Below are 23227 nucleotides of genomic sequence, written 5' to 3' on the forward strand. Positions count from 1 at the left end.
AGAAATTTGTCCTAATCCAAATTTGCTTCCAAATAAATTAGACTGCAAAACATTAAATGATAAAATTTTAAAGTTCCGATTTTTAACATACTTGATGAGGAAGGGGCAGATTGGGTCTTACGCATGAATTACCTTATTTTACAGCGGGCTAGCTGGGTTTTAAAGTGGTAAAAGAAGCAGAGAGACTTATTTTCATATGCAGGCATTACCACAGAACAAGATCCCATCTTCAACTGATATTCACTTCTACTTTGGATCAGGTGCAGAAGCCAGATCAATTTTCTCTTTCCCAACTGAGGAGATTAAGACTACTTATACTTGATCAGTTAACTCAGCATACACTGGGAATCAAACCTGTGATTTTTTCAGTCTGGATGGCTCAGCTACTCATTGCCTGAACCACCAGTCCTAGAAAAATTAGTATTAACTTTGCAGCCTTGCAATCAGTTTCTCAGTGCATAGAATATGTCACAGATATATTCCAACAGCCTACAGGTGCATGAGATGCTCTTCAGTTTATAATAATCAGGAGCTCAGCAAACAATTCAGAATTTCAAAGAATCATGATTTATTAGCTACTCAAAAAAAGAGCAAGAGATCAGGTCACACTTGTGCTTCTAGAATGCTTCTATGTATTTGTTACCTTTGCAGAACAAAGGAACAGGAAGAGCTCCTTTGTGCTGTCTCCCTGTTAGGATGGGGTGTAATTTACATTTATGTTCATCCATTAACACCTTAGGTTCTCTTCTCACAGCTCCTTTATATAGCTTCCACTGTAGGTCCTCTAAGCCAGTGAAGGGTTCATAATGTATTGTCCCTGAAAGTGAACATAAACACATTAATTGAGAGAACACTGGGAATTTCCTCTGCTGTTCTCCTGATTGGGCACACTAATTTCTGTGTCAGATCAGTGGAAAGCTTACTCAATCTATTCAACCTTCTGCCAATCTTCTGCTGAAGCTGTCACAGCTAATTAGCAGAACCCTCCCCCATGCATGAGGGAATTTCTTTATTAAATAAATATACTGGCCTGGAAGTTCCTGAAAGATTTTGGTGTAACTATAGCTTCAGAAGGAAGTCATGATGTTTTCCTTTCCCCTCCCACCCCATCCTCAAGTAATTTGGCCCATATTGATATACATCAAGTTTATATCAAGATCTCACTATGGCTGAATTTCCTTGATCATTGGGACTGTATTGCTGCTCCTTCACTGTTGCTGGGTCAAAATACTGAAACTCTCTTCCCAACAGCACTGTGGGTATACCAAGAAGGCGGCTCACCAACACCTTTTCAAGGGCAATTAAGGGTGGGCAATAAATGCTGGCCCAGCCAGTGACGCCTACATCCAGTGAACAAATAAAAGAAAATTTGCATCACTTGCATGATATATTCACTGATACCCTCTGCTGCTCATTTATATAATGCGGCCGCCATAAGATTAGCTCACTCGAGTTCCTTGCATTTACGTCAGCATTGCACTGGCATAAATTTACCCCCCCAAAATTTATGTGAAAGACACAATGTCACCTGATATCAGTGTTCATTTCAATTTTAGGTCTGTAACCTTTTTAAAAAAGGAAAAATGCTTTTATAGTAATTATTGATACCTCCTTGATCATAAATAATTTTAAATAAAATAATTAATTGAATAAAAACTGTAGTGCCTGCCCTACAGATTCAAATACTTGATCAAGTTCCTTCCAATGACCCATCAACTTATCTTAGCATTCAAGCTGAATACATAAAATGCAAGATCCATGGCATTCTCCATAGAGCTGTATTAGTGCAAATGTTGTAACTTCTCAAGAGGTGTGCTCATGAAGTTTCTTGAAATTTTCAAGAATTACTGTTCTTACAATCGCTTACTTCTTCACTATCATGAGAACTTCTGAATTACAGATCAATGCATTGGGTGGAAGAGATTTTGAAAATATATTTAATTTAGTAAGTACTGGTCCAGTGCAGCAATAAAATTATAAGGATGGTTGAGTGAAACTTTGTGATCCAGTTATTACTAATCAACTCTGATTTCCATAGGTTCATATTTGGGTTCCAGAATTGGATGCACTTATCGAGCAGCAACATTGATGAAAGCAAAGATTAAATTATTAGCAAGTTTGATTATTTAAATAAATATGCAATAAAGTAAAAATTATAGCAAATTCGTGTATAGTTTTATCTATTTTATTGGAACTAATTAAGCAAAGCCAAGGTTCATCCACTTAGAATATAGAAACTGGAAAGCATCAAATTCACTTATTTTATGATGGTTTTTACCCCAGCATAGACAAATGAACTGTAGGAAATGTGGGTTTAAATTCCTGACAATAAGATCTGTACTATAACAAGCACAGGTTTTGGCTCGAGTGCGATCCAGGAGATTCAGAGCTTTTGTTCTAAGCAAACCTTCCTCCCACTACCCACCACCCCCAATTTTTAAAGAATATACTCATGAATTTTCTATGAAAATTATTGACTTTGAATTATTAATTTGATTTTTATTTTACAATAACCTTTATCTTTCCACTTCTCTTGTTACATCTCCTTGAGACTCAAAACTTAAGCATTCCTAATAGAGCTACTTAAGCAGGCAACAGAATATAACACATCAATCGTGTATATAATAAGAGCATCCAGTTGACCTTGTGGGATGAGGTTTCCATAAACAAATAAAAATAAAGTAAAAACTTTAATATTTCATTAATAACATGTCTCTGCTCATGTGACAAAGAGGGGACATGTTTCATTACATTTTTATTTTTATCATATGTCTTCATCTCCCTGAGGAAGCTCTGTGCCTTAGGGAGATTATGAAGCTTGCACTCGCATGCATGTAACCCCTAACTTACCCGCACAGGCAGTGCTGAGCGCTGCCGCTCAAACTGGCCTGCCAGCATGAAATTGCCTTCTGGTCCCGACCATGGGCAGCGGTCGGCTTCCCAACCGTCCCTGCTGAGCCCGCCCGACATGGGTGAAATTTTGCTCACAGTCTTTGTTTTCCATCCGTTTTCGGTACCACCACAATAGGCGAACTCCAGTTACTGCAACTAGACTCAATGATGACATTTCGAAGAATGAATTCAATTTCTTTCTGTATTGTGATAACTTTGCTGGATTTAATCTATGAGGATGTTGCCTTGTTGAAGATGAAACTTCTACACCCACATTATGTGTAGCTAAATTTGTTCTCCCCAGCCTATTCCCACAAATAGCTTTGTGTGACTGCAATAGCTTCTCCAAGGGCAGAATCTTCTGTTTGGCGAGCAGGGGCAGGGCTCGCTCACCGACGCGTAAAATGATGCAGGGTGACGTCAGGTGTGCGTCCCCCACCAACCTGTCAATGGCCTATTAAGGCCATTAGAAAACTAATTGAAACCATTAATGGACTTGCCCGTCCAACCTTTGGCAGGGAAGAGGACCAAAAGGAGACATTAGTGATGGTAGATAAGGAGAAAGAGGTATGAATGAAGGATTCTGAAACTGATTTTGCTCTAATCAAATTGGATAAAGAGGGTGTGCTTAAAAATTTAAATGTAATATTGAGTTACCTTCCAGACAAGTGTCAAAGTGATTTGGGCCAACATTTTCCCCCCATTGGGGGGGATTTGCGGGTGCGGGCGCAGGCGGGTGGGTTCCTGGTCGGCACCCCTAGTTGGGGGTGTGCTGCCATTTTACTTGGGTGCAGCCAATCACGGGCAGCGATTGGCTCTGCGCCCACCCCTGCCCACTCCCGCCCAGCCCGCCCGCCATAGGAAAAATTCTCCCCATTGTATTTCTTTTGGTATACCATATCTTGTAAAAAAATTCAGTCAACTCTTCCACAATTCTCTTTGTTATAAGGAAACCTTGTAGACATATCTATTATTGTCAGCAAGTACTGATTTCCACTTTTAGTCTTAGGGAGGGGTCCTACACAATCAATTGTGACCCTAGTAAATGGTTCTTCAAATGCTTGAATTAGTAATATAGGTGCCGGCTTAATCACTGCTTAGTTTCCCTATCACCTGACATGTGTGACATGTTCTACAGAATTTGACTACATCTCCATGCAATCCAGGCCAATAAAAAAGCTTTTGTATTTTTGCCTGTGTCTTTCTAATTCCATTGGTATTTCATGAGCTATTCTCAGTATCTCATTTCTATATCCAAATGGTATGACAATCTGATGCACTTCCATCCATCTTTCATCTGCTGAAACCTGATGTGGTCACCACTTTCTCATTTACACATTACCCTTAACATTCTGGAAATCACTCTGCCTTTATTTCTGAGTAAGCTGCCTGATATGACTGTTTTATTCATGGATCCTTTTGCTGTAACTCTAGCAACTGCTTTGAGCTAAACACTTCAGCCACATTCTCTCCCATTCTTTCTTCCTGAACAATCTTATCAAAAAAAGCAACAGCTAATTGAACTTCAACAACTTTTCCCTCCCTTGTAACTTGCTCTTCTTCCTGTTTCAACCTGTGAGCTTGTGATCTTGTTATCACACAATCTGGAAACAATCCCAAGTTCTTTCTGCAACACTTTTGTGAAAACAGCTCTACAGGCTGCTCAACTACCATAGACATCATCCACATCTGTGACCCAGCTATATCATTGCCTAAAATAAATTGAACTCCTGCAATGGGCAATTTTTCCACCACTCCAACAGTTCCTTTGCCTGTTTTCCACTCACTCTTTAAATTTACCTTCCATAAGGGAATAGGTTTAGCACCTCCATGAACCCCACTTATAATCACCCGTTCCTGCAATACTCCCTCTGAACAACAAATATCACTATCCCACAACATTAAGGATTGACTAGCCCCTGGGTCTCTTAAAATTTTAACATCTTTACCTACTCCACCCTGTACACATGGAAAGACTTTCCCTTCACACACAAAATCTTCAAACATTTCTGCAGCCTGCTTCTCAGAACTCTTTTGGGTAATTTGTGAACACATTCCTACTTCTTTACTTATCACTGATTCTTCCTGCTTTACCAGTACTCAAACCATTGGTTTTTCCTGTGCCTGAATCTCAGAACCCACAGTACTTTTACTTCCAGAACTTCTCTGCAGTACAATAATTGCAGCAGATTTTTCCTGTAATTTCCAACACATTGACTGCATGTGCCCCACTTTATTACATTGTCACTTCTACCCTCAGCACCTTCCTTTTTAGTCTGAGAAAAAACTTCCAGGGAATTTCCACCTGCTCCTTCACTTTCTTGATGACCTACCTTCTTTTCACCTTTCCACTTTCTATCCTTCCCTAATTTAAAAGGGTGATGGAAAAAAATGTTTAAATCTATGAACTAACTCATAATCATCAGCTATATCTGCTGCTTCCCTTACCATTTTAACTCTCTGTTCCTCCACATGAGTTGAATAGAATCTTTAAATTCTTCCAAAAGAATTACTTCTCTAAGAGCTGCATATATTGCCTCTACCTTGAATGTCCATATCCATCGGTCAAAACTACTTTGCTTTACTCTCTCAAACTCAAAAAAGTTTGATCTAGCTGTTTCCTTACATTCCTAAATTTCTGTCTGTATGCCTCAGGAATCAATTCATATGCATTCAAAATAGCCTTTTTTTCCAGCATTATAATTCACCGACACTTCTGACAGTGAAGCATAGAAACATAGAAAATAGGAGCAGGAGTAGGCCATTTTGCCCTTTGAGCCTGCTCTGCCATTCATTGTGATCATGGCTGATCATCTAACTCAATAGCCTGCTCCCGCTTTCTCCCCATATCCTTTGATCCCTTTCGCCCCAAGAGCTATATCTAACTTCTTCTTGAAAACATACAATGTTTTGGCCTCAACTACTTTCTGTGGTAGCGAATTCCACAGGATCACCGCTCTCTGGGTGAAGAAATTTCTCCTCATCTCAGTCCTAAATGGTCTACCCCATAACCTCAGACTGTGACCCCTGGTTCTGGACTCCCCCACAATCAGGAACATCCTTCCTGCATCTACCCTGTCTAGTCCTGTTAGAATTTTATAGGTTTCTACGAGATACCCCCTCATTCTTCTGAACTTCAGCGAATATAATCCTAACCAACTCAATCTCTCCTCAAATGTCAGTCCTGCCATCCCAGGAATCAGTTGGGTAAACCTTTGCTGCACTCCCTCTATAGCAAGAACATCCTTCAGATAAGGTGACCAAAACTGCACACAATATTCCAGGTGTGGTCTCACCAAGGGCCTGTATAATTGCAACAAGACATCCCTGCTCCTGTACTTGAATCCTCTCGTCATGAAGGCCAACAAACTGTTTGCCTTCTTTACCGCCTGCTGCACCTGCATGCTTACCTTCAGCGACTGGTGTACGAGGACGTCCAGGTCTTGTTGCACATTCCCCTCTCTCAATTTATAGCCATTTAGATAATAACCTGCCTTCCTGTTTTTGCTATCAAAGTGGATAACCACATTTATCCACATTCTACTGCATCTGCTATGCATTTGCGCACTCACTCAGCTTGTGCAAATCACACTGAAGTATCTCTCCATCCTCCTCACAGCTCACCCTCCCACCCAGCTTTGTGTCATCTGCAAATTTGGAGATATTACATTTAGTTCCCTCATCTAAATCATTAATATATATTGTGAATAGCTGGGGTCCCAGCATAAATCTCATGAGCTCTACCCACTAACCTAGGCTGCAAAAATAATGTCCAATTTTCCTGTGGCCATTTCATCCATTTAACTACCTTCTCAAAAGAAATAAAAAGTGCCTCTACATCTCCTTCTTCAAATTTCAGATGGGCTTGCACAAATTTAAACATTTCCCCATTGGGTTTTAGGTTGAAAGTTTTTTCATCATCACAACCTCCCTCAGCATCTGAGCTCTCTTTTTTAAGTCCAGTTTTTTAAGTTGGTACTATCTGGGGAGAATATACCCCCCATCGGGGGGGTTGTGCAGGGGTGGGTGTGGACCCGATCGGCGCCCCCGATTGGGTCCGCACTGCCGTTATGCCAATTAAGGCCCGCCCAGCGTGACGTGAGCCCGGAAGCACTGAGCGCTCCTGTGCGGGCTGGGTGGGGGTTCCCTGAGTTGAGGCCTGCATGCATGCGAAAGAGCGCAGAAATCTCCCTGAGGCACAGAGGTGCCTCAGGGAGATTAGTTTAAGTTTTAAAAATCTAAATAAAGAAAAGAAAAATTTTAAGACATGTCCCCTCATGTGACAGTGTCACATGAGCTGGGACATGTCAATGAATTTTTATAAAAATTTTATTCAATTTTTAAACCCTTCATGAAACCTCATCCCACCCGTGGATGAGGTTCCATGAAAAATGCGAAGGCCGCCTGGGCTCTTCGCCTGCCCGTCAACCTTAAGGTTGGACGGGCAGTTCAGTTTATTAGTCTAATTAGTTTTTAAATGGCCTTAATAGACCTTTGACAGTTCGGTGGACACACAGCCAACTCGGCTGTGTGCCTGCCAAACTGAAAATCTAAATGATGCGTGGTGACGTCGGGATGCACGCCCAACGTCATTGTGCATCGTTTTACGCCCCACCTCCACTCGCCGAGTAGAAAATTCTGGCCTCTGTTTCTTTCCTTCACCTTCTCCTCCATTGCTAACTTTTCCCTCTGGAGATCAAGTTTTCACTTTTCATTTCTCTTTGAAATACTCTTTTTTGCCCCTTTCTTTCCCCATTTCTTTCTCTGCCCTTTCTTTTTCTGCTACCTTTAGTTCAAGTTTTTTCATTTCCATTGCCTGTTCAAATTCAAGCTTCTTCATTTGTAACTGAAGACTCACTACCTCCAGCTGTGACTGATTTGTGTCAGGTATCATTTTCAACTTCAAGTGCAGTGCTATCACTTCAACTATGTCTGCTTTCTTCACCCCTACAGGTAACCTCAACTGCAACTTATCCACCAACTCTGTTAACATACCCTTAGAGACTTTTTGTGACTCAAATAGAGTTATATCTTCTACTTCCAAAAAAGTTTTAGCTACGGATACAATACAGCCGTTTTTGCAGTCTCACCACTTTAAAAATCCCTCACACCAACGCCTGAATTCAAAGTGCTTCTTGTACTCATAACCTTAAGATTCACCAAGTCCAAATCAATCAAGGAATTTCAAATACCCCAGACGAGCTCCAAATTTGTTATGACATGGCAGATAATGTGTGCCAGGCAGATCAAATCCACGAGGGAAACTTGATTGCACTATCACAACAGTTTCGCAATTTGTATTTATTTTGAGATGCGTGCCCTGAATTCAGAAATAATAAGTCCACCAAGACTTTAGATATTTTTTAAAAAACTAAATTAAAATATTTATTGACAAAGAGAAGATTTCAAGCACATACACAGGACTACAAGTTACTATTATAAGAACTCCTAAAATTCCAGTTACACCCCCTTTAAGGCAACGGTCCAAAAATAGATTATAGATTATAAACAGATCCAGAAAATTAACACAATACCCTGGACAGTGGAATTCAAAATGGCTCTCTCCAGCTTCGGTTTCTGTAGACAGCAGGCTTGTGCACAAATATTGGAGGCTTCACACACTTCTGCTAGATCTTACAATGCCTTCCCACAACACATAGCTTCATTCTCCTTTATATATGTTTTTCTCCTTTTTGATATGTGGATTCCATTGTTTCCATATGTCTTTGGAATTTTACCTTATAATATAAAGCTTTCATGTTGTCACTATATATTGTCAGCAACCCTCAAGAAAAATAAATACATTCCGTAGCTTGCTTGTCTGGCTATTTGTAAACAACCTAAAATCTCTTTGAAATACAAATCCCCCTTCGTCTATCTAAAAATGCAAATTCCTGTCACGCCTTACGTGCTAAGACCCCAACCATGTTTGCCTACTTAGCATTTCAAAGACACTTTTACACCTTACTCCTTTTGATAACTTCAACTTGCAGTCTGCTTGCTACAAAATGTAATTAAGCCATACACACACACACAGACAGAAAAACAGAACCCTCCCCCAATAAACCTACTTTACAATAAACCAGAAAAATATTATGAAAATTATTACATTTTTGTAACATAATGCAAGTTTTATTGAAGGACTTTTCTGCTCCTTGAGAATCTATTCTGATAGTGATGAAGATTTACAGATTTTGTTAACGCTGTATATATCAGCATTTAAAAAAAAATTAACTTACATTTGACTGTTTACTCTAAATATTTTTCAACATTTACATGCTTATCTCTGCAAAGACCCAAAATAATGATCACAATTGCTGCACTAAACTGTATTGCAAAGTAGAGCACATATCCTCAATTGTAATAGTACATGATGCAAAAAAAAACCTTCCTCACTCTTTTCTGCTCCCCTCATTCTTCCATTATTTATGTCTTTCCTTTCCTCTATTTCATCTATTTATCACACTTTCCCTTTAATTTTTCTCTTTCTAGAATTATTTTTCGATTTTATGTTACAATCTCAGTTTTCCTGTTTCTCAGTTGGATATGTCAGCGTCAATAAGAGTTTCAATAAAGGGTATAAGTAGTACAACAATTGATGTGAAACTTAGTAGTGAAATTAACATAAAATAAAAAGTTAGAAATGAATGGTCAGGGCACTAGCACGGTCAAAATAAAACTGCTTTGAATCTGCATCAGATGTTCCTATAATTAGAGTAGAAGCAAGAGCAGCATCTATGATTGTCAATTAGATTTGTATGTCAGGGCAGAAGCTGGAGGCTGAGGACAGACCTGGACAATCGTGAGGATATGGCAAGGAGATGTAGAAGAGCCAAGCTGGGAGCTTACAGGAGCAAATTAAAAATACAAAACAGAAAGAATATGTTGACAAGGTAAGATGAAGTAGGCTGGAAAAAGGCTCATGTAGAGCATAAACACTGACATAGGCCAGTAGAAAAGGACAAAGGTCTGGAGCAGGCAGAAGTGCCACAAGAAATTCCCCTTGAGCTCCAAGGACACAAGGGACAAAAGTCATCTGGGAGAATGTTCTAGTACTTCAGGTTTCCACTACACTACATTGCCTTGGAATTTCTGTGGATTCCCAAAATGGGTAGTACTATTATGCTTCTACAATAAGTGCAGACCTAGCATTGGCATGCTAATAAGGTGAGATGAGGACTTAGGCAATCCTCCAACTTTACTTTTCCCTTCATGCTCTTGGATTGTGCTGAAAGAGATGGTGATGTGGTTTGTACCAGTTTCTAGGCTTCATTAATAGGGGCATAGAGTACAAAAGCAGGGAGGTTATGATGAATTTATATAGTCACTGGTTAGACCTCAGCTGGAGTATTGTGTACAGTTCTGGGCGCCATCCTATAGGAAGGATGTGAACGCATTGGAGACAGTACAGAAGAGGTTTACAAGAATAGTTCCAGGGATGAGAGACTTGAGTTATGAGCAAAGATTGGAGAAGTTGGGACTGTTTTCCTTGGAGAGGAGAAGGCTAAGAGGAGACTTGAAAGAAGTTTTCAAAATCATGAGGGGTCTGGACAGAGTAGATGCTCGTAAATGGATCGAGAACCAGAGGGCATAATTTTAAGGTATTTTGCACAAGAAGTAAATGCGAGGTGAGAAAAAGCTTTTTCACACAGCGAGTAGTTAGGGTTTGGGATGCACTGCCTGGAAGTGTGGTGGAGGCAGGTTCAATTGAGGCATTCAAGAGGGCATTGGATGATTATTTAAATAGAAACAATGTGCAGGGTTACGGGGAAAAGGCAGGAGATTGGCACTAAGTTAAAATACTGAGAGAGCCGGTACAGACACGATGGGCCAAATAGCCTCCTTCTATACCATAACAATTCTGTGATTCTGAGAGTTACATGTGTGGACTGGAAACAGGTGCTACTGAGGCACTCTCAAGAAGGAGGCTTGCTAAAGATAAGTTATTTCCTTTGTTTGTAACTTCGTTTTTGGGCTGAAGATGTTTCTGCAGTGGCCTGAAGACTCTAATGTTCATGTTCAGAAGCCCAGGAGACCTGTTAAATTTGCTGGTGTACCCATCTATTTGCTCTCAAGAAGTGGACCTCTGCTAGCACTCAGGCTGTGCAAATGATCAGTGCCAGGACATCTTCACCCACTCCTTCCTCAGCAGGCACAGGGCACCTCTACTACAACGTATTTGTCTGATGCTTGATTATGGGGAGGGAGGGACCAAGACAGAGGAAACAGAGGAAAGACAGGAGACAGAGGAAAGACAGGAGACAGAGGAAAATCAGTCCTATGTTTAATAGCTATAGCTTACCTGCTAATACTGACTGTTGAAATCGGCGATGAATTAGAAATGATTTAATGTTTGGACATGGGCTTCTGACTTGACCTGTCTTTTCAGCACCTGGTCTTTGCTTTCTAGTTTTTTCTGGTCGAAATGGTATTAAGTGAGATTGGTGAAAGTATGCTCCATCAAGTATATTCAAACATTTCTTCTGTGGTGAAATAATGCCTCGGTCAAACAGATGATCTAATTTAGGTTTTTGGGGCCAATTACATACAAGCTTTGGTTTTTTATGAACTTGCAGTTTTGTGTCTATGTTCCAATTTAGAGGTTTTGCATCCAGATTGCATTCAAAAATGCTTTGTTGAGGCCATTTTGCAAATGTAAATCTTTTGGATGAGCCAGGTCTAATATTGCTATGTTCTGGCGATTTTGCAGTTTTTATATGCTGATTCTCATTGGTAGCTGACAGCTCCAAATTGGGTAATTGGAGCCTGTGTGCTTCTGTTATTTTCTTCACATGCTTCTGTTCATTGTAAGGCTTCATCCATTCCTTGCTTAAGCTTTCAATGGCAAGTAACAATTCTGATACCTAAAGAAAAAAAATACAGCAGGATTGCCATTAACTAAAATCTTGATAGTTATGTAATTTTCTTTTTGAGATTGCAAATCTCTCATACTAGCTGTGGAATTCTGCCATCTTGTTAGGTCACCTGGCAACAAGCCCATGTACAACGTATAAGAAATTTCATTCTAATGCCTAGCCATCTGGGAGACATGCACTTGGGTGGGATAATCTTCATAGGGCAAAATTTTTACCTTGGCAGGTGCGCGCGCACCCAACCCGCTTGATCGTAAAATACCGTGCATTGACGTCGGGCAAGTGTCTCGACGCCAACACGCAGTCGGGCGATATTTCAGTTGGCGGGCGTGCTGCCAACTCTAGCGCGTGCCCGCCAACAATTAAAAGGCCTATTAAGGCCATTAAAGTGGCAATTAAAATAAATTTTTCACTGTCCATCCAACCTTACAGTTGATAGGTGGGCGAAAAGGCCAAGCGGCTTTTGCACTTTTTAGGAAACCTCATGCATGGGTCGGATGAGATTTCCTAGAGCAAATAAAAATAAAATTTAAATTTAATTAATAACATGTCCCCGCTCATGTGACAGGGTCACTCAAGGCGACGTATTTTATAGCATTTTTTATTTCTTTAATTTAAAAAAAAACTCATCTCCCTGAGGCAGCTCTGTGCCTCAGGGAGATTCTCAAGCGCGCACTCGCACACATGCGCAAAGTTTACGCTTGCCCCACTCGCCCTCCTCCCCCACCACCACACAGGCCATGCTGACCACTGCCACTTGTGTTTCACACTGGTTGGGCCTCGATCGCAGGCGGCGGTCAGCTTCCTGACCACCCCCACCCATCCCCACCAAGCCCGCCTGACAAGGACAAAATTCTGTCCATAGAAACACAGAAACTCATAGCATTGAAGGAGGCCATTCAGTCCATCATGCCTGCACTGGCTATTTGAAAGAGTGCTTGCATAATCCCACATTCCCACTTTTTGTCCAAAACCCTGTAAATTCCAATTCCTCAAGTGCCTATAGAATCATGGATTGGTTACAGCACAGGAGGAGTCTATTTGGCCTGTTGTGTATCTGCTGGCCCTCTGAAGGAGCAATTCATCTAGAGCCACTCTCCTGCCTTTTCCCCATATGCCTGCAAATTTTCTGTTTCAGATAATGATTCAATTCCCTTTTGAAAGCCTCAGTTGACTCTGACTGCACCACACTCTGAGGCAGTGCATTCCAGGTCCTAACCACTTGCTGAATGAAAAAGTTTGTCCTCATGTCGGCATTGCTTCTTTTGCCAATTACCTTAAATCTGTGACCTCTGGCTCTCAATCTTTCCATCAACAGGAACAGTTTTTTCCTATCTACTCTGTCCGGGCCTTTCATGATTTTGAATACCTCTATCAAATCTCCTCTCAACTGTCTCTTCAAGGAGAATAGCCCCAGTTTTTCCAATTTTTCTACATAACTGAAGTCCCTAAACCCTGGAATCATTTTCACGAATCTTTTCTGCACCTTCTCTAATGCTTTCACATCCTTCCCAAAAAGTGCGGTGCTCAGAACTGGACGCAATACTCCAGTTGATGCCAAACCTATGTTTTATACAGGTTTAACATAACTTCCATGCTTTTGTATTCTTTGCCTGTAATGACAAAGCCAAGAATGTTGTTTGCTTTATTAACCGCTCTCTCAACCTGTCCTGCCACCTTCAATGATTTATGCACCCCCAGGTTCCTTTGCTTCTGCACCTCCTTTAGAATTGTACCCTTTATTTTATATTGTCTCTCTGCATTCTTCCTACCAAAATTAATTACTTCACACTTCTCTGCATTAAATTTTGTCTGTCACTTGTTTGCCCATTCCACCAACCTGTCGATGTCCTTTTGAAGTTCTACATTGTCCTCCTTATGGTTCACTACACTTCCAAGTTTCATATCATCCATAAATTTTGAAATTTTGCTCTATACACAGAGATCTGGGTCATTAATATATGTCAGGAAGAGCAAAGGTTCAAACACCGATCCCTGGAAAAATCTGCTATAAACCTTCCTCCAGTTCAAAAAACCATTGTTCACCACTACTCTGTTTCCTGTCACTCAGCCAATTTTGTATCCACGTTGCTACTGCCTCTTTTATTCCATGGTTCTAACTTTGCTCACAAGTCTGCTGTGTGACATGTTATGAAAGTCAAACTTACCTTAACGTTGAGATCGAAGGTCAGGAACTTCAACTCCCAATAGGCCTTGGAGCTGTTGCACATGCACAGACTGGGAATAGGCTGCGCATGTGCAAATTGACATTATTACATTCTTTGGGCCAAGTGCTCCTGTGCCAGAAGAAAAAAGACACGAAAACCCAGACTGGGAGCAGAGCACTGTAGAGGAGTAGTGTCTCAGGCACAGGACAGGGAGAGGAGACAGGGAGAGATCCCAAAAGAAGAGACCCAGAGAGGGGGCAGGGACAAGAAAAGGTCACAGTTCAGTTAAAAAAAGGAGCAGAGAAGCAGGTTCCAAACAGGAAAAGGGATGCGTGGAGCAGAAGAAGCCCCTAAGATCCAAGAAGGCAGCCAAAGTTTGGTAACTCTATGCTGCGAGTCACTGGAACAAAGGTACCTCTTTGGAGCAGTAGTGTTTTGCTTGGTGCAGCCAAAGATCTGAAGTTAAGCTTGTGAGTAGGTGCTTGAGTGTATACTTGGGAATCCAGGGAAACGGAATCGCAGGAGATGAGATTGAAACCCTGTCAGGTGGACCATTGTTGATGACAGCCGAGTTGGAGTGACTTTTAAAGAGAATTCCAAGGTTAGATCTTCGAAGGTGAATACTGGAATCCCTTGTGAGAGAGACAGAGTTTCAGTGAGATTGGTTGACTCACAGTGTTACTGACATCTGGGTGTTGAGAAATCCATGGACTGTTTTGGTTGCATCTGTTATTTATTCTGTAGTGTGGTGTGTTCGACTACAGTTGGCCTGTTAATTCACATGTACCTCATACTTACGCTGAATGTTAAGATAGATATTGTAAATTGCTTGATCCTTTTGACCTTGTATTGTAAAGTTTATTTTTGTTTGTTCAAAACCTGTGGAATCTTGTGGTTTTATTCATTGAGCAAGTGTCTTAAATCTCAAGCTTTGTTTACTTTAAATAAAATGTTATTGGTCCCTAACCAGATATTAACAACAACTTGGGGGTCTGACCATAACAGGCATCTTACCAAATGCCTTTTGGAAGTCCATGTAACTGCATTAACAGCATTACTTAGGAACACAAGAGCAGGCGTAGGCCATTTGGCCTCTCAAGCTGCTCTGCTATTTAACTAGAGCATTGCTGATCTTCTTCCTCAACGTCATCTTCCTGCAAGCATTACTCTCATGCATCCTCTCTGTTACCTAATCAAAAGACTCAAGGGGTTGAATTTTCCACAGGGGCAGGCAGGAGCGACTGCGAACCCAATTGGTGCCCCCCAATCAGGTCCACGCCGCCATTTTACGTGGGTGGGCCAATTAAGGCTCACCCAGCGTGACACTCGTCCGGAAGTGCTTATTTCCCAGGGGGGGAGTTCCCTGAGTCCAGGCCTGTGCTCTTTCAGAGGTGCCTCAGGGAGATGAGTTTGATATTTGAAAATTTAAATAAAGAAAAAAAAACTTTTAAAACATGTCCCCTCATGTGACAGTGGCACATGACTGGGACATGTCAATGAATTTTTAAAATAATTTTTATTGAATTTTAAAACACTTCATGAAACCTCATCCTGCTCGTGGTTGCGGTTTCATGAAAAATGTGAAGGCTGCCTGGGCTCTTTGCCTGCCTGCCAACCTTAAGGTTGGACGGGCAGCTCATTTAACTGTTGAAATTAGTTTTTAACAGGGCTTAATAGGCCTTTGACAATTCAGCGGGCGCGCAGCTGACTTGGCTGTGCGCCTACCAAACTGAAAAGCTAAATGACGCACAGTGACATTGGGATGCCTGCCTGACATCACCGTGCGTCATTTTACATGTCGGTGAGCGGGCTCCGCCCCCACTCGCCAAAAATTCTTCCCAAGAAAATTAGTTCAATACAACTTGCCCACAACAAATCCATGCTGGCTTTCCTTAATTAACCTGCATTTGTCCAAGTGACTATTAATTTTGTCCCAAGTTATCGTTTTAATAACTTCTTCACCGCCCCAGTTAAATTGACTGGCCTATGGTTACTGGGCTTATTTTTGCACCCTTTTTTGAAAGAAAGTGTAACATTTGTACTTCTCCAGTTCTCTGATACCATCCTTGAATCTAAGAAATATTGGAAAATTATAGCCAGCACCTCCACAATTTCCACTCTTACTTCCCTCAGTATCCTTGGATGTATCTCATCTTGTCCTGGTCCCTTATCAACTTTAAGCACAGTCAGCCTATCCAATACCTCCTCCTTATCAATTTTAAACCCTTCAAGTGTCTGAACTACCTCCTCTTTCACCGTTACCTGGGTAGCATGCAAACTATTCATTTGGTGCCTCAGTCATGTTCCCTGTCTCTATGCATAAATTCCCATTTTGGGTCCTAATTGCCTCCACACCTCCAATTACCACCCTTCTACTATTTAAATCCCTATAAGTGATTTTTGGATTCACTTTTATGTTAACTACCAGTCTTTTCTCAAAATCTCTCTTTGCTTATCATTCTTGCTTTTCGAATTCCCCTCTGAGCCTTCTATATTCAGCCTGGTTCTCAATCCTACTATCCACCTGACTTCTGTCATAAGCACACATTTTCTGCTTCCATCTTTATCTCTATATCTTTTGTCATCCAGGGAACACTGGATTGGTCTGCCTTACATCTTCCCTTCATGGGAATATACCTTAACTGTACCTGAACTTTCTCTTCTTTGTTCAGTTACAGTTTTGTCTGCTACTCTTTGATTCCAATTTATCGAGGCCAGATGCATCCTTACGTCATTGAAGTTGGCTTTTCCCCAGTTCATTATTCTTATTCTGGATTGCACCCTTTCCTTTTCCATAGGCAACCTAAATCTTATGGTATAATGATCGCTGTCCCCTAAATGTTCTCCTACTGACACTTGATCCACTTGGCCCACATCATTCCCAAGAACCAGGTCCAGCAATGCCTCCCTTCTCATTGGGCTGGATTTCTGTATATGGATACCAAGGTATCATCTACACCTCATCTGCTCATCTACATCTTCAAAGTTGTGCCCTTTATGGTATACTGTCTTTCCATTATGGTCCTCACATTGAAATCCATCTGTCATGCTTCTGCTCATTTCATCACCCTGTCTAAGTCATCCTGAAGTCTACAACCATCCTCATCACGATCCACATTGCCAAATTTTATGTCATCTACAAACTTTATAATGTTGTTCTCTACATCCAAGCCTCGGTTGTTTATAAAAACTGCAAAGAGTAATGGATCCAATTAAGGGTTATTATCCTACTTAGCCATCTAGGCTTTAGCTCTGGAATTCACACCTTAAACCTCTGAGCCTTTACCTCTTCCTCTAATGTTTCCTTTGGTTCTATGTCTATTTTTGCCCAATTACTCTCCTGTAAATTGTCTTGGGTACAACTGGTCAATTTAAAGTTCTTCTGTTATGAGTACATGTGTAAATACAGTGCAACACAACAAGATTTTATCTGAAACAAAAACAGAAAATGCTGGAAAAACTCAAAACGTCTGACAGCATCTGTGGAGAGAAACACAGAGTTAACGTTTCGAGTCTGTATGACTTCTTCAGAACTAAAGAGAAGTAAAAATGTGATGAAATTTATACTGCCAAGACCCAAACCTCCCTGTCGCTTGCCATTTTAACACTCCACCCTGTTCTCTTGCCCACATGTCTGTCCTTGGCTTGCTGCATTGTTCCAGTGAAGCCCAACGCAAACTGGAGGAACAGCACCTCATCTTCCGACTAGGCACTTTACAGCCTTCTGGGCTGAATATTGAATTCAACAACTTTAGATCTTAAACCCCCCTCCCCCCATCCCCACCCCGTTTCTTTTCCCCCCCCACCCGCCTTTTTTTTCAATAATTTATATAGATTCTTCTTTCCCCACCTATTTCCATTATTTTTAAATCTAAAACTAAAACCTTTAGTCTTTCCACCCCACCCCCACTAGAGCTGTACTTTGAATATCCTGTCTTGCATTCTTAATTAGCACTTTTCTCAGACAAAGACCACCACCTTCAACACCTCTTTGACCCTTTTGTCTCTGACATCTTTTGATTATCTGCTCACACCACACCCTCAATGTGTCTCTTCCCCCCCACCCACCTTAAACCAATTTATATTTCTCCCTTGTTGAAACTATGCTTCAGTTCTGCTGAAGGGCCATGAGGGCTCGAAACGTTGACTGATTTCTTCTCCGCCGATGCTGCCAGACTTGCTGAGTTTTTCCAGGTAATTCTGTTTTTATTTTGTTATGAAATTTATACTGTTTGATGGGGTTGGAGCAGATGAAGCTGGATCTGCTCTATTCTGTTAGGTAGAATATTTGTTTAATTGATGAGCTTAGTCTATTTTCCTTAAATGCCATGTTATTCTTTACAGTAGGACTGCCTCCTTTTCCCCCTCAATTGGACTTTTCTATGTCATGCAACATCAACAACTGAGACGTAAATCAGAGGGTGTCATCAATACCTTTCTTTGTGACCTCTGCAGATGTATGGGTATTGATATTTCTTAACTTGTGTAGCCTTGGAACATATTGTGCACTCAACTTTGATGACAAATGCCCTTAATATTGCCTTAAATGGTTCCTTAAAATAGTCATACTGAGGCTTACAGGCTTGGAGATGGCCTGTTCAGGGGACATAAAGGTGTTGGCCTGAATTTTGCAGTCAGCAGCAAAACGAGGGTGCTCATCTTTCTCTTGAGGTCAAAGAACTCGTGATCTCTGTGGCAGATCACTATGTTCCCTTTCCCCAATGCAGTTTAAATCTAGTACCATATCTAGGGGATGTATTGGTGTGTAGCAGCAGTGCAGTCAGCAAGAGGTGGGTAACCAATCAAATTGAAGTACTCACATACAGCAAACCAAGAAGTTAAAATCTTTCAATTTAAATTTTCAGATAGTAAAATAAGTGTATGACTGTATTAAGATAGAAGCTAAAATAAAGATAAACAGAGTTTTTAAAGAAGAATTTTGTGTTTTTAAAGCTATGTGAAATTCATCACTGTAGAGAAACTTGACATTCCGCAAATATAAAATTAAGTTTGCAGGGCCAATAAGGGTGCTTAGCAGTAATTTTGAAGTTAGTACATTGTTAAAAACCTAGTTACACCTCATTCAACAAGGTGTAACTTTTTCAGTTTTTTTTACAGAGGTTAACAGTGTTTGAGTGGAATTTCTCATCAATTTATGATTGTAAGAGAGATAGCAGTCTGTGGGAACCTTTATGGTGCATCATACGGAGGAGTGTTGACTCACTGACAGCAACCTCTGCATTTACGCATTATTTTGCACATGCCCAAGCTCCCGTAGTTGCTGTCAGTTTCAGCAGAGTAATGACAGTGAGCGCTGACGTTTCCGCCGTCATTAGCCCAGGCAAATCAGAACCCTTGGTGCAGAATTTCAATTGAGCATGTGAAAACAAGCAGCGTGGGGTGCCTGCTAGTCACGTGGTCAACGAACACATGACATTGGTGCTGGAACCTCATTATGTGGTGTTTATATCTGTGTCCCATTTTCACAGCAGCACTATCATTTGAATTGAACTAGCAATGCTGCAACATCAGGAATAGCTTTCAGTAAGTTAAGTACATAAACAACAGAAAAAAATTTCCATTCTGTTAGGTCTCAAGTCAGACTCTAGGAATTGTAGAGGTGAATTACATCTTACATTGATGGAAGTTTGGCAGAAACACTGTTTACACAAGCTTTTACAGAAGTTTGGGCAGAAGAAGCTAGGAGGAAATTCACCACTGACATCTTCTGTGGTTTGCCAAAACATTCACTTCAACAACTGAATTGTACTGCTGTATATTGGACTAGCCCTTTAAAAGGGTTTTCCAGTTTGATAAATTAAATTTTTAATTTACTTCTATTTTATTTTTCACTATTCCCCTCCTGACCTAAAGTTGCTGACGACTTATTGAGGAATAGTGCCAGTGCTGCCAGTCACCCTTTGGTACTGCTTATGTGGCTGCTCATTACCTGTGAGTTTTGACAAAAAGTGTTGGTAGCTGCAGACATTTTGGTGTCCTCAAGCAGTTCACTGGAGGAAAGGCTTTGAAGTTTTGGATGCTGTATCATCAAGTAATTTATTGAAGGTGCCGTGACAGGAAGACAACCGGAGGGTGGTTAGTGGTGGCTGGGATTGGGGAGGGCCAGTAGCAGTAGAGGAGGGTAACATGGTCGGCAGCAGCCCATATGTTTTACCTATGGAGCTGGAAGGAGGCTCCACATTAAGATAAATATAATTTAAAGACAGGCTGTTGGCTGTGACCAGCAGCAGTCCCTTTAAATTAGAACATAAGAAACAGGAGTAGGAGTAGGACATACAACCCCTTGGCCTGGTCCATCAATGTGATTATGACTAATTTGATCTTGGCCTCATCTACACTGTCCTGCCTGTTCCCCAGAACTTGTGACTCCCCTATATTGCAAAAATTTGTCTATCTTAGCCTTTAATATATTCAATGACTCAAGCAGCTTCCATAGCTCCCTGCAGCAGAGAATTCCAAATATTTATGACCCATTGAGAGAAGAATTCCTTCTTCTCCTTCTTCTTAAATGGGCCACCCCTTATTCTGAAATTATTAGGCCGAACATGGACCTGGTTTGTATTCAGGGCAATCCAATATTGCACAGGGGGCCTGAAGCAGTCAGCGGGTCTCTTATTTGAATATGTAAATAGACAAACAGCTCTTTCATGCATGGACCCAGGATGCCTATGTTTTGACTACAGCAATAAAATGGGCAGCATTCTAAGTTGTAATGAACATGTGCTTCCTGCCTGAAATATTAGAGACTTAGGCATTTCTTTAGTGCATGGAAATGAGGCGCGGGACCAAATTTCATGACCACAGTTCCTCACCCAAGTCGATGGGCTCTGGGCTCCACCCATTTGTTATCCAACAAGAAGGTATGTAGTGCAATGGTGGTTGGCTTGCCATCTGAATGTAGCATTTACTTACATTTACTGCCATCGTGATGCTCATTTAGAAAGTTGTCCGAAGACCCATCTCCTCGGGTAATATTGACTCTTTACTTTACAACACTACAACTGAAGCAGGGCTGCTGTTAGGAGGGTTGCTGTAAGATAATGGTGACATGAGTGTATCAGTGTACTGTGTCACATGTTTTTCAGTACATTGGGTATAGTAACTCTCTTGCTGAATAGCAGGGGGTCAACGTGATGTTCTTGGAGGGTCTGACCAATGAGCCCAAAGCGCAAGTAATTGGGGGCAGGGCTTCCTGATGACGTTCCTGATCGAGCATGTAGCACCTGAAAAGTTCTCTGTAATAAAATTTGTGTTTCTTGTTGAAACCTGTCCGGTCCATCAGATCATTACATTTTGCGATGAGGGTAAAACAGCTCTGACGCTGCAAAAAAGAAAAGGCTACTTGCCAGTCATGCCGCTCTTCAGCAGAATCGATCCTTAGGAAAGGACTATGGAAGACTGAAGCCAGTATACAGAGCGCCTTGGTTTTTATTTTGTAGCGAATGAAATTACAAGAGAGGAAAAGCAGAAAGCCATTCTTTTGAATGTATTTGGTAGCAGACATACAATCTCATCCACAGTCTGAAGGGCCTGAACATGCCCAATTCTAAGTCCTTTAATGAATTAATGGACCTCATGAAAACACTTTTCTAGCTGAAGCCATCCATAATAGTGCATTGGTTTAAGTTTAATTCCAGAGTTAGGGCCCTGGAAGAGTCCATTGCAACCTATGTAGCAAAGTTGAAGTAGTTGACAGATCACTGTGACTTCGGGGATACACTCAATGATATGCTTTGGGATTAGTTTGTGGAGTTCACAACACCGCCATTCAGTGCCGTTTACTCACAGAGGTCGACATCAATTTGAAGCGCGTCCTGGGAACATCCCTCACCATGGAAAGTGCTGGGAGAGATTCGCAGGCTTTGCAACACATACAACATGATGCTATTCTTCATGTGGGGCAGGAACCTACCGCTGGGAATGGTGTGAAAACCAGAGACACTGCATCGAATAAGAGGCAATGTCCACTGTTAGAAACACAAAAAGGTCGAATAGAAATGCTTCAGCAGCAACTCCGAGGTTAATTTGCTATAGATGTGGGGATGACCATAGAACAGACACCTGCAGATTCAAGGACGCAGAACTAGTAAGTGGGGGGGAGGGTTCAATTGAAGGGAAGTTTAAAAAATCAAAAGGAAATGAGCGAGCAGAGGTGCAGGGTAGTGAAGAGGCAAATGTTAATCAAAGTGTGACAGGAAAGGGAAGAAAATAAAAGCAGAAGAGTGCAGCAGAAATTAGAACCAGAATGAGCAATAATGGTAAAAAGCTTAAGGCTCTTTACCTGAACGCACCCAGCATTTGTAACAAGATAGATGAGTTGATGGCACAAATAGAAATAAATGAATATGACTTAATAGCTATTACAGAGATCTGGTTGCAGGGTGACCAAGGTTGGGAACTCAATATTCGAGGTATTCGATGTTCTGGAAAAATAGGCAAAAAGGAAAAAGAGGTGGGGTAGCTTTGTTAATAAAGGAAGGTATCAGTGTGGTGGTGAGTAGTGATATAAGTGCAATAGATCATGATGTGGAATCAGTTTGGGTGGAAATAAGGAAAAGCAAGTCACAGGTGGGAGTCGTCTTTAGGTCCGGAAGAGTTGCCTCACTGTAGGACAAAGTATAAATCAGGAAATAATGGAGCTGTGTAAGAAGGGCACTACAATTGTCATGGGTGATTTGACTGGACAAGTAAGATTGGCAGGGGTAACATGGAAGCCGAATTTGTAGAGTGCATCAGGGATTGTTTCTTAGAGCAAAATGTTGCAGAACCTACCTGGGAACAAGTTATTTTAGATCTAGTAATGTGTAACGAGGTGGGATTACTAAAATATATCATAGTTAAGGATCCTCTAGAGGGTAGCAATCACAACATGGTAGAATTTCAAATTCAGTTTGAGGGCGAGCAACTCAGTCTCAAACCAGTGTCCTCAACTTAAATAAGGGCAATTACAGAGGTAATTGAGGTAGATGAAGAAAGGGTTGTCTAAAGTGGGCTGGGAAAATAGACTAAGGGGAAGGTCAATGGATGAGCAGTGGCAGACATTTAAGCAGATATCTCATTATGCTCAGCAAAAATTTATCCCGGTCAAAAAGAAGGACTCAATGAGAAGGATGAACCACCTGTGGTTATCAAAGATGGTCAAGGAGAGTATCCAGTCAAAAACTAAGGCATACAAAGTGGCGAAAACTAGTGGTAGGCCAGCGGATTGGGAATTTTTTTAGGAGCTAGCAGCAGATGACTAAAAAGCTAATAAAGAGGGAGAAAATTGATTAT

The 23227-nt window shown here is 41.1% G+C and overlaps 1 protein-coding gene across 2 annotated transcripts in view; it reads right to left on the bottom strand.

The window, feature by feature from the left end:
- Positions 1-544: 544 nt before the first annotated feature.
- Positions 545-23227, bottom strand: part of LOC144696608 (uncharacterized) — a 34145-nt gene continuing 11462 nt past the window's right edge. For both annotated transcript variants that reach the window (XR_013580210.1, XM_078568116.1), the window contains 2 exons: positions 11195-11756; positions 545-817 (listed from right to left, as the gene is read on the bottom strand). Coding sequence is in view for 1 of the 2 variants with exons in the window: in XM_078568116.1 (XP_078424242.1) it covers positions 618-817; positions 11195-11756 (762 nt within the window). In the remaining variant the exon portion in view is untranslated. The remainder of the gene's footprint in view (positions 818-11194; positions 11757-23227) is intronic.

The sequence above is a fragment of the Cetorhinus maximus genome, chromosome 2 (assembly GCF_964194155.1).
Source record: "Cetorhinus maximus chromosome 2, sCetMax3.hap1.1, whole genome shotgun sequence".
Taxonomy (NCBI): domain Eukaryota; kingdom Metazoa; phylum Chordata; class Chondrichthyes; order Lamniformes; family Cetorhinidae; genus Cetorhinus; species Cetorhinus maximus.